We start from the raw sequence: 18,966 nt of genomic DNA, 5'->3' as shown, positions 1-18,966 counted from the left end.
ATGAATGGAAGTGAATGGAACATAAAGTCTATTTCAATAGGAAATACGTCAACAAGGGGAAGAACTGTGTTTTTCCGACCGTTTCATGGAGTCTTTGAAAGGCTACTGAATGCATGTGTTGAAGAGTATTGGAGTGACAGAAGTTGTGAGAGTGATCTCTGTGTGGCCCGTCTTTTTCGATCCCCTGACCCCCAGTGACCTCCGGGACCCTGCTGACCCCTGTTGTCAGTGTGCCTGCAGTGAGGACTGTGAGGAAGGAGAGTTGCGACGATTAGGACTCGGTGACCCTTGACCTGACCCTACACATACACACTTGAGCATCAACTTTTACTCTCTCTCTCTCTCTCTCAGATAGAGTCACTGATCACAGACTAATTCAGACCACACACACAAAACCCACCCAAACACACACACACACACACACATTAGAACTAAGGAAGGGAACTAAAAGTCTAAAATGCTTTGATGAACAGTTTTCTTATTTGTGACATATTTCCTTTTGAAACATTAGAGGCAGGATGTCATAAACCTTGTCTTTTTTGTAAATAGCCAATAGCCATCAGTTTATAGCATAGCTCAGCAAAATCATGACTTCCTATCGTAGTCAATGACAGGTGATTTGGGGGAGGGGCATTCTTACAGAGTATTTGATTGGACAAAAAAAATGTTTACACCCATTGTTTCATTCAAAGCAATTAATATTTTAGTCTGTTTTCCCAGAATCGTTGAGTAAAGATGATGCATTCACATCAGAATTTACAGGAGTTACTATATAAATTGTTTTTTGACTCAATGTTAAGATCTCTTCTAAAACTTTAAAGGAGACCATTGTGACCCTTATTCATCCATGCACACCATTTCAATCAAACACAATACATGCATAATGATTAATGTGTTGGCATTGAAGACAAATTGAAACTAGTAACCCTTAATATTCTGAAATTAATAATTTAAATATTTAAATGTAAGTCTGACTGAAACACTTTTCCAAAAATGCTATTTGAAAAGGATTTCAAACCAAATCACATTTCATGTGATATTTTTTTTTGCCGTTCACACTTGCTAAATCTGATTGGGTTTCAAACGGATTTGCACAAAAAAAAATCGGATTTGGACTGACAATCTGAACCAGCCATAACACTGTTCGTGAACTATTCGAGTTGATGTAATTCTGCATCTCTTTCTGACTCAAGAACCCACAGACTGAGGCTGGAACCAGATCCCAACAGGAGTACAGACCACTGAGTACCACCAAGAAAAGAGTTCTCCCTTTCTCTCTCTCACTTCTCAGGGTCTCTATTTCTTTGCGCAAATATTTTCTCTGCGAACAAACCTCATTTTGGCAGTCCACACAACTGCCTTCAGGGAGGATTTTCCCCAGCGTTTTACCATATTTCAGAAACACTTCTGAAAACTTGATACTGAGAGATCTCTTCAAACTTGAGGTGTCTCCATCATCCAAACCTCACTCCAAACCAACCCTTAATCTCTCCAATGTCCCAATGAATGCTATTTCTGGCCTGTCCTGCACTGCTGACGTTACTATATACACTGTGTTTTACTTTGTCAAGCCCCCGCTGGTTCTTGAGGGCCACCAGGATGGGAAGCGTTGATAGAGAGAGAATAGAAGGGTGGGCAGAGAAATATTCCTGAGAGACAGAGAGATTACAGTGAAGATAAAGCGTGAGAAAATGACTGCCACTAACAACAGACATCTGATGAAGGACAACACAGACACCAGACCACCCTTTATGAGGGTGTAACAAAACTCTGTCTCCATTTGACTAATTTTAACTCCCTTAATGCAGACGGAGACAATAATACCTAATATAAACTCTTAAAAACACAGATTGTTCAATGGCTCTTGGGTTCAGAAACCAACACTCTTCCTGTCCAGAGCTATGCAGTTATTGAGGTGCAACTAGTTATTGATGTCTCATTATGCTCTTCAGATCACTGTGGTCTCTAGGGTCTTCAAAGCATTTATTCACTGTCAGGAAAAAAAGTGAAAATTGCAGCCAACAGCTTGTCACTGTGCAGTACACTTACAAGGACACATTTGTACCTTATATACCCATAAAAAGTGCATTTTAGGACTTTGGAGTAGTAACATGCCCTTAAAGTACTACTATAAGCTTTTTACGGGTAAACAAGGTAAAGAAATCACTATAAGGGTATTAGCCTAGTGACGAGCTGTTGTACCTCTAATGGAACAATTTTTGCACATTTCTTTTCTGAGAGAGAATAACTAGAGAAGAGAATGGTTCTCCAGTGAGATCACAGCAGCCAGTTGCATAAACATGGCCACTATGTTAGACTGTGCCTTAAGAACTAGTCTGACCACTCTGATGAAAAACCCAGCCTTGCTGGTCACCAGTATAAGGTGTGTTTTGCATGCTGGGATCAGAATGGGATGCTGGTTTGCCAGCGACATCAGCTCAGTTTTGCTGGAGAACAGCATGACTTTGTCCAAGAGCAAAACAGTTTTGACCATCATGGAATTAATGCTGGGTTATGCTGGATTTTTCAGCAGGGTAACTAGCAGTTAGTCAAGGGGTAATCATCAGTCTTATTTTTCAGATTCAAATTAGACTGGTTTACTTTATGTAACTGACAAAAGTTTTGACCGCAGTCATAAAGAAAAAAACTACATGACAAACTTGAAAGAGTCTAAGCAGTTTATAGAACCGACTACAGGGTACAAACCCCTTTTTGCTAATTGGAAACTTTACTTTTAGATGGCACATATATCAATTCTTGTACCAAAAACTTATACACCAAGTCTAAATTGTTAAACATATCATAAAAATTGTCCATGTGACAGTGTAAGTCTTCTAAAACCGTGTAACTTTAGGAATACGCAAATGCAAGCAAATTCTTTTCCACCACAGCTCTTAAATGTCATTCTCATTTTCGTGTACCACTTACAATGTCACATTTAGTCACATGACATATGGAAACCAATGCTGTTTGAGATCATTGGCAACACATCTAACACAAAATGTGGCAGTAAATCAATAAAATACATTCTAAACGTTCTGGATCTGAATCTAATTGGAACCTCAACATCAACTTACCTTGAAAGATTATTTATGATGCCCAAAAATCAAGTCTGCTTAAAGTTTTTAGGAACCACCCTACCTTCACTTAGAAAAAGAGACCTTGGGAAGCGTTTTGTGAAATATCCATCAAACCAGCAGTATTTGTTGTTCTCCCCATTTTTGTCATGATGATGAACCACGTTGGAGCACACTTTAGAAGGAGTTTTTCATCCTTGTGAGGAGGTCTTTAGGTACAGATGGTCTGGCCTTAGATGAACTGCCAGGACTGTGGTTTGTGAGATCTTTTGATAGTATCAGCATTTCTGTTTTACGAACACCATCACTCACAAGTATCATAACCGGAGTTTGTATGTGGATGTTGAGCGAATATGTGTGTGTGTTTGTGAAAGAGTTATTTCAGACTCTTCTTCACAAACTATCTTCAAAAGTGTCCCTGAGCTCTAAGGAACTAGGACGCAAGCTATGCATAAAGATGCATGCACACAGAAACACGCATACCAAAGATCAGATAAGAACAAAGTTCAATGCTAAAAGCTGAAACCCATCACTCTTAAGTCATGGCTTCCAATTCTCTATATTTATTTCATTCACTGTTTTCTCTGGCTTTATATCTCCAACTCTTTCCCCTAACAACCACATCTCTCTCCTTTTATAGTCCCCGAAGAGCAGGCGGCCAGCACGAGACCGTTTATTCTGTGTATTTGAGTATTTTCCTCTTTTACAACACCAATGTGAACTGCTTTTACAGAGAGAAGACCTGTTTTGATAGTGCTGTTATCATCTTACTCGGCGTTAGTGTTGGCGGCCAACTTCACTAACTGTGGCTCATAAGAATTCCAGAATAGAGGATACAACAAGGTAAATGGAGTGAGTGTGTGTGTAAAGACTGAGTGGGAGGGAAAGCTACAAAAGTTCAAAAGACAAACATAAGCTCTTTTCCAAAGTCTAATGAGTGGTCTAACTTGATGGAGTGCAACCAATGCCAAGACGCAGTGCAGTTATGCTGCTTTTGAAGACACCTGTTTATCAGCACACCACATATTCTTCGAGAAATAAAGCAATCCCAGAAGAGAATTGCAAAACACTTGCTACGAAAAAAAAAGACATCCAGTTTAATGGCACAGTCATTTATAGTTAACCCCACAATAGCGCAAGATAAGTATTTACAATAAATGTTTAGTATGTACAATATGCGCAATGCATACAATTATGTGCAATGCACCGACCACACGTTTTCATCTACCTTAAAATATGCTAACTAAAAACTTTTAAATAAAAATTACATTGATTGTTTGTGTGCTTCACTATATGTGTAATGCACAGTGTTGCTGCCAATTTAGTGTTCTAGTTTAGCCACTTATAAGGGTTTATTTCAGATTTCTACCTTAGAAGGCAAGTGGATATATACACTGTAGTGAGCAAGGGTGTTCACTAGGGTTTGGAAAATGAAAAGAAAGAAAAGAAAAGAAAGGAAAGGAAAGAAAAGAAAATTTGAATGCTTTGGCCACCTCTTCTTTTGATTGACTTGGGATCCAGGGAATTTTGGTTTTATTAAAAACACATTCAGTCTCCAACTGACCCTCTTTCTGTGAGGTTTACACACACACACACACACACACACACACACACACACACACACACACACACACACACACACACACACACACACACACACACACACACACACACACACACACACACACACACACACACACACACACACACACACACACACACACACACACACACACACACACACACACACACACACACACACACTCCTGACGTTCTCATTAGCCTCTCTGTAAAGGGCTATCCATGGCATTCCCAAACCATTGCCTCAAGCATTCCCAAACCATTCCCACACCATTCCCAATGGTCTTCCTCATTATTGGAGGGCAGAAATTAGGCTAATTTAAGCCAGCCAAGGTTCTGCCATGTCTGTAGTGATTGACAGGCTGTGAAGGGAGCTCAAACCAAACTTCTCAGGAAAGACACTAGACTTACAGTGAGAAGTATGATTTGGTTTCAGCATCATGTACAAATTATCCTCTATATTTGTGTCTAGAATTGTTTGTGAAGGAGAAAGAGAAACAGTAATAATGGGAAACTGTTCTTATTGTGTAAATATGTTTTATGCAAATGCATATCTGAGTTGCAACTATTTTGCATACTTTACAAACCTGGTGATTATATAAAATAATTAAGTAAACTAGTGGCTAATATTTTGAGTAGCATTGTGGGATAAAATATGCCCCACACATAAATTAAAGTCTGTCTGAAATCAGTTTCTTGAGGGAATATGTGCTCTGTTGAAAACTAACATTTAGATACTCTATGTATGCATGAAATGCATTGCTATGAGTCACATAGATTTTTATATTTGTATATATACAGCCTATATACATAGATGCTTCATTAGTGTCGGTTTCTATGGGCTGCTATACGTAAGATGTTCGCCATATTGGAGGTCAAATCCGATCCGTGAACATTTGAGACCAAGTTAAATGAGCTTCTGCAACCTAGTTATTCAAATGTATGAATATCTATATCTGCAATTGACATCAGTTAATGATTTTCACAGCATTTTGCTTATCATTAATGTTATAATTCTCAATTCAAGGATTGAGATGTGCATAAACACAAACCCACACATTCTCACCTCTGAAAGGTTATACTCTGTCCGTCTGGAATTTATAGCTCGAGGGTCTTTACAACCTTAGATTGAAAATTTGATGAACATGCATTGATTTGTTAGAGTGAGTGATGAACAGCTTCATGTTTACAGTTCCAAGATGGCGGAAGCTTCGACGTGTCTGGATCGCGCCAAATGTGACATCTACAGTTTCTATACACATATCTATGATGAGTCATGCGAAAGATCCTTTACTTCGTAGCAGAACATACACCTCATTCATGTGGGTATTTTCCAGCATGTATATAATACCGGCAGAGAAACACAGAACCACTGGGATTACAGATGTCTATATTTAGTGTTTTATGTACATGAATATTGGCAGAGAAAATCTGTACATGTGACAAAGAGATGAGACACATTTACACACACCAGATTCACAAACTGAGATTATACACACAAATTGACAGTGGGGAAACAACGTTGACTTTCATATAGATTTAAAACACATTTTTACCACTAATAATTGTTGTCAATAACAAAAAATAACAGTTAAAAAAATAAAACATTAAGAAGTATGAAATAATTTAAAAAAGTCTTCTAAACCATGTTTTAATACAGGGCAGGTGAGCGGAGAGAAGGAGTCATGGAGCTACCTCTGCGATGTCTGGCTTAATGAACCAACAAATAGAACAAAGACATAAGGCAGACAAATGGTGCATGCAGTGGCTAAAAGAGAACTGCAACTCCTCCGAACTCCCATTGCCATGGCATTGAGGATGCAGTACAGGGACTCTTTGCATTGCAACAGCGATGGCACCCCCTGAGAACAAACCTTCAGGTGCCTAAGGTCGCCTGAGAGCGCCTGACTCGACTCGACTCGGTAATGTAAACATAAATACAGAGGTTGATATCTCACTCTACAGGCAGTTCAGTAACTGCGACACATGCAGCGTTAGCATTAGCATTGTGCGCAAGTAGTCAGTCTGCAAAACTCTCCTTAGTAGAATATCACTTCGAGTTAAATAAACTTCTTTTTTCTCATTATATATATAATATATTTACTTCTGTGCAGAGTCTGTGCTTCGGAGTCTCTTTTTTTAACAGTACTTCCTTGTTTTCACCAGTTTACTCTGGTACTTGACTGAGTGCCCGCTGTGTCCCACCACATAAACATCCAGGAGGTAGCTCTTTCCCGCCTCGAGGCCCGTTATGGTCTCTGTGGTGACGGCTTTCTGCAGGTTGACGCTGTGGAAGTACTTGCAAAGCACTTTCTCAGACTTGCGACGGCTCTCTGGTCCAGCGCACTGGTTCTGCTCTCTGCGCCGATGCTCTTCGCCGTAACTTTCTGAAACCTCACGTTTGTAAACACAGTACTTGTTGCGTTCCTGTGTGCCAAGCCAAGCCACGGTGACAGAAGAACAGGTACGCAACTTATCGAAAGCCTTGATACGGGTATCCTCAGGAAGCGCAGGGAACGGTTGCTTTCCTCCGGCACGTGTGCTAGCCAGTACTTTCAAGGTGGAGGCGCCCTTGCGGGACCCCCGCAGACGGATCAGGTACTTGGCTTTGGGCTTTCCACGGAGCTGGAACTGACGGACGCCCTCCACATTCTGAGAGAGTACAAGCTTCCCATCACGCCGCACCTGAACTTGCACTGCATCCAGACAGGCATGCACAAAGAGCGTGACACGCTGGTGAGAGGAGACAGGGGCAAAACGAATGAATTTGCTGCCCTTCCTCTTAATGAAGACGTCAGTTACTTTCCCATCCTTGAGCTCCACTGTCTTCTGCTTGGCCTCTTCCTTGGTGCGGGCAAAAGTGCCAACGTACGCAGTACTCATGTTGGTGCCTGTGTTGACAGCGAACACATCAAAGTAAAATTGCGTGTCTGGCTTTAGGTCTGTCACGGTAAAAATATTCTTGTTGCCTATGCAGATTTTCTGTATGTCTGCCACTTTTGGCTTGGGAATATATGTGCGACTCATCTTGTTGCTCAGAGCTCTGTTGGTGGTGAGGGAACGATCTTTATTGAAATCATTCTCAGATGGGATGAAACCAAAATGAGCAAAGTCAAAGGGGCTGAAGTCCCGGCCGGGTTTTGGAGCAATCATGAATGCATCATCCAAGCTCATCTTGGCCTCTGCTGCACATAAGCTCTTGAAGTTGTGCTCCTTGTTAATAACCACGCAGTACTGGATCGGCTGGCCCAGTACGGAGCCAGTCGGTGTGGGCTTCCAAGCTAGTGTGACAGTAGTGCGACCCAGCGCGGTAACATCAACCCTGGGGTCATAAGGCAGTTCAGGGTATGGCTGGTCGGACTCGGGAGTTGTGGTTGTGTAAATCTTGAAGTTGCTGTCCTTTTCGGTGGAGATGATTTCCATCTGGTACAAGCCTGAAGGGGAGCTGGTAGAGATGAATGACTCAACATCATTTCCTTTGTAGGTAAAGAGTTCGGTACCCTCATTGGCCGTGACCTGCTGTTTCTGCTGTTCCAGAGGTTCTGGCTCACCTGAGACACAAAAAGACACAAATATTCACACAAAATTAGACCTTGGGAAACAAGCACAGAAAATCAAGAAATGGTGGGGAAATGAGTCTCCCACACAGACCACAAACATAAAAAACATGGCCCATTTTGTTGGGGTACAATGGCATGGTGCTATTTGTAGATGCACATTTTGACTTGTTTAAACCACACACAAACACAAGCCACATAAACTATCAAACAAATGGATGTACACACTTAAGCTCTCTCTTAACATTAATCACTGGGATATTTAACGTTAACTGCCAGATAATGACGCATTTCCCTCACCACTCCAAAACCTCTCATCTAGTTGTTTACTTTCCGCTTCCTCCCAACACCCCAATTATCACCACTGGAAAAAGAAGCAGCAATTTCCATCTTAACAGAAAGAGCATCGTTTAATCTGTTAATCCAGGTGAGGTCATTGGGAGCTACCTGATGTGACGGACAGTTAGCCACTCGTCTGCTGGCAGCTGTGTTTTGTATCCAAACAACCCTGCACATCAGAGGGTGACTTTGACTTTACTTTCACCGGGAACTCTAAGCTACACAGAGATGCCTTGTGGCCTCACTGTTGCTTGAGTTCCTTTCCAAGCCCTCTCCGTTCAGCTAGGCGAGAAAACATAATATTATGTTTGTCAACCAGAGAGCTAAATGAACACGAGTTAAACTCAAAGACCGGCTCCCAGTGGATATATTTTGCAAACATGGGAAAAGACTTGTGTATAAGTGTATATTTACAGTGACTGCTGTACTGTAAAAAATAAAACGCTTCCACATCCTTGTTTGTATTTCATTTATAATGTAGTGTATTGCACAGAAGTTGCTCTGTTGTAGCTCAGGAGACTAAACCGAGTTCTCAATTATGTTTTAATGTCAACTTTTTCTCAGATGTATCTCCTGAAATTCCTTAGGGGGAAAAACTGAGACATTTGTTGACATTCATTAAGCATTCATGCAGCTCAAACAGTGAAGCATGGTACTGGCAACGCCAAGGTCATGAGTTCGATTCTCAGTCAATGCAAGGACTGATAGATATGTATATACTTTGAATGCCAAGTCAGTTACTTTGGATCAAAGCATCTGTCAAATGTGCAAATCAGGGTCAGTGTTTAGAGATGTAAAATCAATGTGGGCAACACAGTTCAAGGATTTGTTGAGATATATTCTGAAAAAAATAAATAAATCTGTGAATCAGAAGACCTAAAGACCAAGGAAAACGCAAATAGATTGTTTCAAAAAGACAGACTACCATTGCCATGATTTTATTTATTCACTTCAAGTGTCCATTTCCTTTCTGTTTGATCTCATTGCTGTCGTGAAACAAATGAGATGAAGAGATCTTATTTGAAATGTTCTTTCTTATAGTGTGTGTATGTGTATTTGATTTATTGCATGAATGGGTACATGAATGAGGAAATGAGTCTGAAGGAGGATATCATCAACTGTGACTGATTTGTCTTTCAGGATCTCCCAATCACAGCCAAGTCACGCCATCAGCTAAACAAGACAATCATTCCACGTTGTGTTTTAAAAAAAAAAAAATCTAAATCCTTTGCTTAAAACCCAAAGGTACAGCAGTGAATGATGGGAGGTTCTGCATTTCATCAGCCAGGACAACCATACTGGGCCACAGACCGTGAGGTAGAGGAAAACGCAGGGCCTGGGAGTCATTACGGCACAAAAAAGTCAGAGATGATCAGAGAAGCTTGTCGTCTCACAGGGAGAAACTTGTGAGCTCACACATGGACATGTTCTGCACACACGCTTCTGACACAACGGCTTCTGCCTCGTTTCGGTCCTATACATTAGGTTTCACAGATGCGCTCTGACTGAAACAGCTACACTGCTCCATGTGTCTGAAATGAAATACAAGGGTGTTTTGTGGAACTTTATTGATTTCTTTTTTAGGATACTGTCCAGATGGAAAAAGAGAGATTTAGAGAGAGGGTGATGGGGGGGGAAAGAGAAGAAACTAGAAAAGTACCAGGAGGGAGAGCAAAAGGGGTGGGAGTACAGCTGAGAGAGAGAGAACGTGAGTGCAAGCGATAATCTTGCTTAGAAGAAATGCGCCGGTCACAACTTTTATTTCTTTTGAGTTGATGGGAACAGTGAGAGGAATCCTACGGCTGTGATTGAAAGCATGTCTAGGTCACATTACACTACAAAATTAAATGAAAAAGAAGAGAAATTATATTTATATTAAGAAAATGAAGCCTAATTTTATTATAATTACAATTTGTTTCATTATTTGCGTAACAAAAGGTTTTTGCTTTATTTTCACCATGAGTAAGCACAAGTTCCTTTGAGGTTTTCCTACGGGGTTTTATGATGGGGGTTTTCAATTTATAAGTAAAATAAAAGCCTGTGGTAAATATAACTTGATGATAGTTTAACATTTTGTTCCAGAGCATACACAGCTCACACTCACAACCCACACTGTCTTATCTAGTTACTTATTAAAAATGTACATTTGCAAAAATAAACATAACTGCTTCAAAATTGTCTCTATGGGTGTGTGTGATTTTTGTTGTGGAACAAAACGTCAAAGTGTAGTCAAGTTCTGCTTACCACAGGCTTTATTTTACACATAAATCAAAAAACACCATTATAAAACCCCATAGGAAAATCTTGAAGAAATCAGCGGCAAATTAGTCCTCTGGGTTTTGACGTCATCACTGCATGTTCTTACTCATGGTGAAAACGAAGCAAAAACATTTATAGGTCATGAATATAGAGATAGGGATAGCTGCAGGTTCGGAGTATTGGGAATGCCGAAGGTAGGGGCGTTCCAAAAGTTGCACAATGCTACAACAGAAACTAACCCCTTACCCTACGCCACACCTTAACAGGGAGTTTTCGAGACCAATTCAGAAGACCTTTCAGCATGCCTATTACTCCGACCTGCAGATACCCACACTTGTAAATATAGACTTAATTTTCTTTAAGTAAATATTACATTGTTTATACAGTTTGGTCATGAAACTCCAGAGTTGCGCAGCCTGACAGGTCCTTTACATGCAATCTCCAAGCAATCACATCACTACCACATGGCACAAGCTGATTGGGCTCTACAGATCCTGCAGCCAATGAGATCGCTTTCTCAATATTTAAATAGTCTGGTTCATTGTTTGCAGTAAGCTATGCTTGTTTAACATTACAATAGTCTGGTTCCTTGTTTGTTGTTGGCTAGTCCTGCTATCAGAGTTACTCTGAACCCCTCCACCTCCCCAGCTCCACCTGCCTAGATCTGCTTCAGGATTTATGTCTGTCTATTTACAGTATGCAGCAGAAGGATATCTTACATGCAGTCTGTGTATCTATTAGCAGCAGCAGTATTGTTTATTTGTCTTTTCATTTTGGGGTCACCTGGACATTGTTGACAGGTTTTGTGAGATTCTCCCCTATATTTCCCGATACAAGATTTTTCTATTGTTCATTATTGCTTTCTAGTGAGTCGGCAGACATCAGATGCAGTCCATTAGCGCACCAGGTGCGGTCACACAGGGCCCAAATTCACACGTGCTTACGAACACACATTGACGCAGAAGAGTACACTAACAGGACTAATGATTGACCACGCTGGAAAACACTGACCCACACTGGTCACGCTCCATAGTACTTCACAGAAAACACATATTTACCTGAAGCCGTGCTGCTTTGCTATTTCTGTAGAAAACTTTCCAAGGGGGCATCTATAGGACACCAATTTTTACTTCTTTTTTGTTTGGTTAAATCTGAAAACTTGCAAACACTAATACCCTGTTCCAAAACGTAGTGAGCTGCCTTGCTGTCTGTTCCCTACATAGGAAGCATCTTAACTGAAATGTAACCTCATAATACATATAGAGCTCCTCAAACGAGGCATACAGGAGACTCAACTTAACAATTTTTTTCAATACGTTATTGAATAAATTCTAAGTATATTTTAGACATTTCACTTATCCTCATATTTTGTCACAGTGCATTGTGGGATACCTTTCTCTGTAAAGGCTAGAATTAGAATTTTTAGGAGAGCCTTAACACTGGGAGATTAAAAAGCTGCCTATGGAAGTTGTGCACTAGGTTTCGGAACAGAGCCAGGATATTTCCTATCACTGCTCTTAGTAGTTCTTATTTTACAGTTTTTTTTTATCCTTTCAGTTCATCTTATATTAGTTGAAAGGAATTCCTAATCCTCATGATTGAAATGATTCCTAATTTAGGAATGACTTCTTTCCTAATCAGGTTAAATCCTATGGAGATAAATGAAGGAGATACCACTGCCTACTTTAATCCTTAAACTGTATTGAATGGCTATGGGAGACGTTCTCTTGTTCCACAGATCTAAGGCCAGTTTTTCTAATAATAGTTTAGAACGTTTACATGGAAAACAAGTCTTAAATTACTGCAGAGTTGCAACATTGATTGGGAGATTTAATTCGGATACCTGATCCTTCCCCACTGCGGTCCTCTGGGAGCTCCTGCAACGTCAATCTCCACTCAAGAGGAGCGTCGCAAGGTGTCACCGTCACCAGCAGAGGAGTGTTGTCTTCCTCCACCACAAAATAATACCTGCAAAACCGAGGAAAGTTAGTATGCACTCCAAAAAGGACAACAACATAGGAATTATGCAGGAAATTAAATATGACTTGTATGTTGTAGCAGATGTGCTCTTTGTTTGGACTAAATCGGTTTTGATGACTGTGTGAAATCTAGCCATCTGTATGTATTTATATTTTCAGGTTTTAGGTGCACTTTTATCATAAAATGACATAAAAAGGCATACAACAATACTTTCTATATCAGAGCTTGAAAAAAAACACAACTCCCTAAGTATAAGACTTCCATTTCTGCAAGGTTATTCATAATGGTGTTGCTGATTTAGCCCGTCTGATTGCAGTCATGTTTCGTCTTTAAAAGTACTTGAGATATATTAAAACCCGTCCCAAGACACAATGTACTGAAATTAGAACTAGCTGGCCTTTCAGAGACCGCTACCGTATTAGGACCATATTCCCCAAACACAACGTTGCTACACTGGCTTTGCTGTCTCAACACATTTCCACTATCTTTGGTAGCGTTTTTAGCAGTGTGTTGCCACTGAATTAGTGCGCTTTTGACAATGCATTGCACATGGGAGATGTCTTATAAAAAGCACACCAAACACAGCTAGTGTATTTCAGCTGTTAACTAATTATGATGCCATTTTCGGAGTGAAATACTTCACTGTGTGAACACAGAGTGAACACTGCCTACCCTTTTTCTTTTTTCAAAATATGTTAAACAGAAAGCATCATGCAATTATAAACATTCTAATTAAAATTAGTACGATATCATGCATTCGTTTGGTGGACCAACATATGTTTCCATACAAGTCACATCGTACAAATTGATACAAAATCGGCATCTTTGGAATTAGTTACATTTTCTCATTAGATTGGGTTGGTCCATTCATAGGAAATAAAAACTTTTAAACTGTAATATAATATTAAAGCAATCTTAACATTTGTTCAGACCCTCTGTGAGCAGAAACACCTTACAACTCCATGTTCTGCTAAATAATTATGACAGATGTATAGTAGACTTCAATGTAATCAGCTATATTTGAGAACACTGCAATTCATTAGCAGGACACGACATTGACAGAATCACTGGCATGGACATCAAATGGAAAACTGGGAGATTCGTTATTTCTATAAAGCGTTTTTAAATTGCGAACAGCTCAGCATACGACCATCTGTGGTATGTACGTTCTGATTAATTCATCCAGGATCCTCAGCAGAAATAACCCTGTAGCCCTTTACTAAGACCTCGCATGTGGTACAGTTTGATAGACGTGGTGAACATGGTTGATATTCTTCCATTTGAGTCCACCTGCTACTCAAAACACAGTAGACACACACACACACACACACACACACACACACACACACACACACACACACACACACACACACACACACACACACACACACACACACACACACACACACACACACACACACACACACACACACACACACACACACACACACACACACACACACACACACACACTTGTTTCCAGCATCTTATTCATAATGCATGTCTTGCCCTCATCTAATGCACTGTGGCTATAATAGATTCCATATTTCTTCTTCCCACACATAAAGACATATCCACAAATGCACATGATCATACAAAACGCTCCCATCCAAGGATGTTCAAACATAACAATTTGGGGTATATGGGGACATCCAGAATAAAACCAATTATGAATTTTAATAGTTAAATTATTTTGAATATATACATATTTTTATTTTAATTTTTTACAATTATTATATTTTTGTATATTTTTTATTGATTTTTATTTATTAAAATGTATAGTTTAATATAGTTCAGTCATGAAACTCTAGAGGACCCAGGCTGTTCGGTCCTTTACATGCAATATGCAAGCAATCACATCATTACAGCATGGCACAAGCTGATTGGCCTCTGCTGATCCTGCAGCCAATGAGATTACTTGCTAAACATTTAAATAGTCTGGTTCATCGTTTGCAAAAGTGAAAGTGGGTATGTGTATGTCTGTTTCATAAGTGTGATGTGTGATCCCACCTTTTCGGTGTATCCCTGAACAGGTATCCACTGATCTCGGCCCCATCTGGCATGACAGAAGAGTCATGAAACAGAGCTTTATCCCTGATCTGCATCTGAAAGAGGCCTTCATCACGCGTGGGCAGTTTCTGTCCCATCACCCCCAAGACCAGCAACACCACACCATAACATCCACACATCCACGCCATCCTAAGAGAGAGAGAGAGAGAGAGAGAGAGAGAGAGAGAGAGAGAGAGAGAGAGAGAGAGAGAGAGAGAGAGAGAGAGAGAGAGAGAGAGAGAGAGAGAGAGAGAGATTGAACAAGAGAATGGGATTTCATGACCAGGTTTCTTTCCTTTTTTTACATAAGGATAATTGTAAGAATAATTATATTAAGTGTCCACAGTCCACACCAATGCTTGATAATGTTCTGCTTATAATAAGTGCACTCTGCAGTGGAGACTGGTTTACTGTCAACTCAGTTGTCAACAATATTTTAATGTTCATGGGCTGTGATAAAAGATAATTCTGCAAGCGATTCCACCAATATTGTTCCTTTTTGACGATCTCGTAATAGCTTTGGTGTGACCACCATTCTCATAGAATAAAAACTATTATTAAAACTTTAGAATTATCATTATAGTCGTTCTTGGTGTGGATGTTACATCACATTGGCCTCCAGGTACATCACAGCCACTTAATTGCATGATTTGCTACTTGTGGGAGGGGCACACTAGGAATCCTTTGATTGGACAGAAATCTGTGTAGTGCAGGATGAGTCAACAATATTTTTGCTCTGTATTCTTAAAAGAAAACTTTTTAAATATGCTGAAATGTAATCTGCAGAAAGGGATTTTTGTACTTTAGGACTTCACTAATCATATAGATGACTGCAAAGCTAACACACAGGAACTAAAAGCAATTAAACCCACATTTTATTTCATGTACAGTGTATCTGTGATGGAGGAGATTGTGGACAGTTTAAGCATCAGTAGCATTCAACGACTATTTAAAAACTTTAATGGTGGACATTATTAAATCATTTTATGTTTTTTCTTCTAAAAGAACATCAAATTCATCTTAACATTTAGTTAAATGACTGGATAGCACCATCCCATTACAAGAAGCAAATCAAACTACAGCCGATTTGGGATGAAGAATTCAAATGAATGTCTTTACTGACCACCTTTGAAGTTCTGGTTCTTTTATACCCACAGCTGGGTAAAAGACGGGTATGCAGTGGTTGATACTGCACGCAAACAACATTCAAACAACTCATGAGAACATCCAGGCACTCAGAGACACTCACAGACGCATACATCTGCTGTGTGTGTGATCAGTGAAAACACACACACACACACACACACACACACACACACACACACACACACACACACACACACACACACACACACACACACACACACACACACACACACACACACACACACACACACACGTAAGTTCCCGCACTAATCACTGTTTGAATGCAAGTGTCTTAGTTCACAGTACAAAATATCCATGTCTGGTTGGTGTTAAACACCTGCTTATAACTATTCACAGACTCTCTTTCTCAGCGATCTGTTGCATCTGTCCGGTGCATTGCTCATTTTTAAGTGACATTACAGAATGATTTTATTTTAATTTACACTTGTAGACAAGACTTTAGAAGAGATATAAAACCATACGCATACATTTTTGTTTTGAAAGGTCTCTTCTTTGCTCACCCAAGCTTAATTTATTTGTTAAAAAATAAAGTTATACAGTAATATTGTGAAATATTATTACAGTTAAAAATAAAAGTTTTCTACCGTAATATATTTTAAAATGTAATTTATTTCTGTAACGCAAAGCCGAATTATCAGCAGCATTACTCCAGTCGTCAGTTTCACATGATCCTTCAGAAATCATTCTAATATGCTGTGATGCTCAAAAAAACATTTATGATTATTATCAATGTTGAAAATAGTTGTGCTGCTTCATATTTTTGTGGGAACAGTGATTTTTCTGAATTCTTTGATGAATAGAAAGTTCAAAAGAACAGCATTTATTTGAAATAAAAATATTTTTTCACTTTTTATTAATCCAATGCATCCTTGCTGAATAAAAGTATTAATTTCTGGAAAAAAAAAAACGTAGAGTATACATCAGTAATAAGAATATCTCAGACTCTGCTCACAAGTAGTACTTAAAGGGATAGTTCACCCAAAAATGTAAATTCTGTCAGTATTTACTCTCCCTCATGTTGTTCAACCCCGTAAGACCTTCGTTCATCTTCAGAACACAAATTAAGATATTTTTGATGAAATCTGAGAGCTGGATCACTCCTCCATAGGCTTCTAAGGGATTGAAACTTGCCGGCCCCGAAAAGTTATTAAAGATATCGTTAAAATAGTCCAAGTGACTACAGTGGCTCAATCTTAAGTTTATCAAGCGATGAGAATACTTTTTGTGCGCAAAAAAAAACACTACGACTTTATTTCAACTATTCATGTCTTTCTCTGTAGGCCTCGAGTCAGTTCACTAGTGTAACAGCGTAAGCTTGTGTTGTTGTACGTCACACGCATCACACACATGACCAGCGTCGGCCAATAGTGAGCTTACGTGTGACGTAGCTCTAAGCAATCACATTACGCTAACTGTCTAGAGAAGGAAATTAATAGTTGAAATAAAGTCGTTATTTTTGTTTGTTTTTGCGCACAAAAATTATTCTCGTCGCTTGATAAACTTAAGATTGAGCCACTGTAGTCACTCGGACTATATTAACGATGTCTTTAATAACTAAGTTTCAATCCCTTAGAGGCCTATGGAGGAGTGATCCAGCTCTCAGATTTCATCAAAAATATTTTAATTTGTGTTCTGAAGATGAACGAAGGTCTTACGGGGTTGAACAACATGAGGGAGAGTAATTACTGACAGAATTTATATTTTTTGGTGAACTATCCCTTAGGTTAGGCTGTGCCTGCATAACTGGGTTTCGTTGTGCTGGGGTGGGTAAAACCATCTAGGCTAAACTGGACTAAGTTTATGCATGATGTGTAGTAAACTGTGCTGGGGTGAGTTAGGAAGAGCTGAAAATGGTTCAACTGTGATTGGCTGAGTCTGGCTGTGTTGGGCTACTACAGTCTGGGCTTGGCTTTGCCCGGATCACATGATATCCTCTTTCTATTGATTTGGTGCCATTGATTGGAGGTGAAGGCAAAGGCCAATTGCCCCTGATATAATCAGGCTAATGATGGCAGATTAGAGTGATACTTCACTGTCATTAACAGCAAGTGAGTGCTTGTCCTCTTAATGACCTCTGCAGGAATCCCTCCCCTCCTGCTGCCTTTATCCCGCTTTTCTTGACCTCTTTCACTCCCTCTTTATTTGCCAGTCTTAGATAGTACTGTCTTTCTCTTCCAACACTTTCATCCATTGTTTTTTTTTCTTTACGTGCCTTCCGCTTGCCTTTTCTTTTAAAGTTGCACATTCTCACCCCCCCCCTCCTTTACACTTGGGCGTTTCACTTTGGTCAATCACAAAATCTACTTAACTGCATTTGCACACAAAGCACTGCTTTTATCATGCATTACATTTCCTCTTTTCTATCTCTCAGAACAAGAGTACTGCTTTCTCTTGGGCTGTGATTGTGTAATAGGATATTCTCACACAGAAAAGAGATGCTCTCTCTTAAAGGCTCATCTAAATATTTATATGGGGAATGGGATTATGCTGGATAACTTAGAAGACACTTTTGGGACGCTTTTGGTGTCTGACATTTTGGTTCATTTGGCTGTGGTAAAATTGTGGTGAGCACCAGTAGTTTGCTTGAAAAAGTGGCCTGGGTTACTTTGGAGTATGTGAAATTCGGTATGTTTCGTAACTGGTATTAAGGTAATTCATCTTAACTCACAGTTATGAACTGCTATTAATGATACACAAGAATATCTTCTACTCCACATCACTGATCTAACATAACATCTTCTCGTAGAAATCCAGTTCAGGCTTGCAGAAAATAAGTATGTGTTCATTGAAGAACTTAGAAATGATTTAGGAAACCAAATTAGCTAAAAGTGTTAATGGTCATTGTCTGGAACTGGAAAGCTATTGAATGATACCGGACATCATGATATTTGGGTAGGAATCATAATGTTATACTCTTTGGATGTGGATGTAGAACATTGCCTTGAATTCCAGTATAT

At 39.6% G+C, this 18,966-nt stretch overlaps 1 protein-coding gene across 3 annotated transcripts in view; it reads right to left on the bottom strand.

The window, feature by feature from the left end:
• Positions 1-6,031: 6,031 nt before the first annotated feature.
• The window catches only part of ndnf (neuron-derived neurotrophic factor), a 39,233-nt gene continuing 26,298 nt past the window's right edge, over positions 6,032-18,966 (bottom strand). For all 3 annotated transcript variants that reach the window (XM_077224945.1, XM_077224943.1, XM_077224946.1), the window contains exons 2-4: positions 14,804-14,992; positions 12,657-12,781; positions 6,032-8,209 (exon numbers count right to left, since the gene is read on the bottom strand). In XM_077224945.1, the coding sequence (XP_077081060.1) occupies positions 6,798-8,209; positions 12,657-12,781; positions 14,804-14,991 (1,725 nt within the window). In that variant the 5' untranslated portion in view covers position 14,992 and the 3' untranslated portion in view covers positions 6,032-6,797. The remainder of the gene's footprint in view (positions 8,210-12,656; positions 12,782-14,803; positions 14,993-18,966) is intronic.

This window comes from Siphateles boraxobius, unplaced genomic scaffold (assembly GCF_051911475.1).
Source record: "Siphateles boraxobius isolate OS27281-9 unplaced genomic scaffold, OSU_SipBor_1 94, whole genome shotgun sequence".
NCBI classification, from domain to species: Eukaryota; Metazoa; Chordata; class Actinopteri; order Cypriniformes; family Leuciscidae; genus Siphateles; species Siphateles boraxobius.
This window is presented reverse-complemented; position numbering and strand designations above follow the sequence as displayed.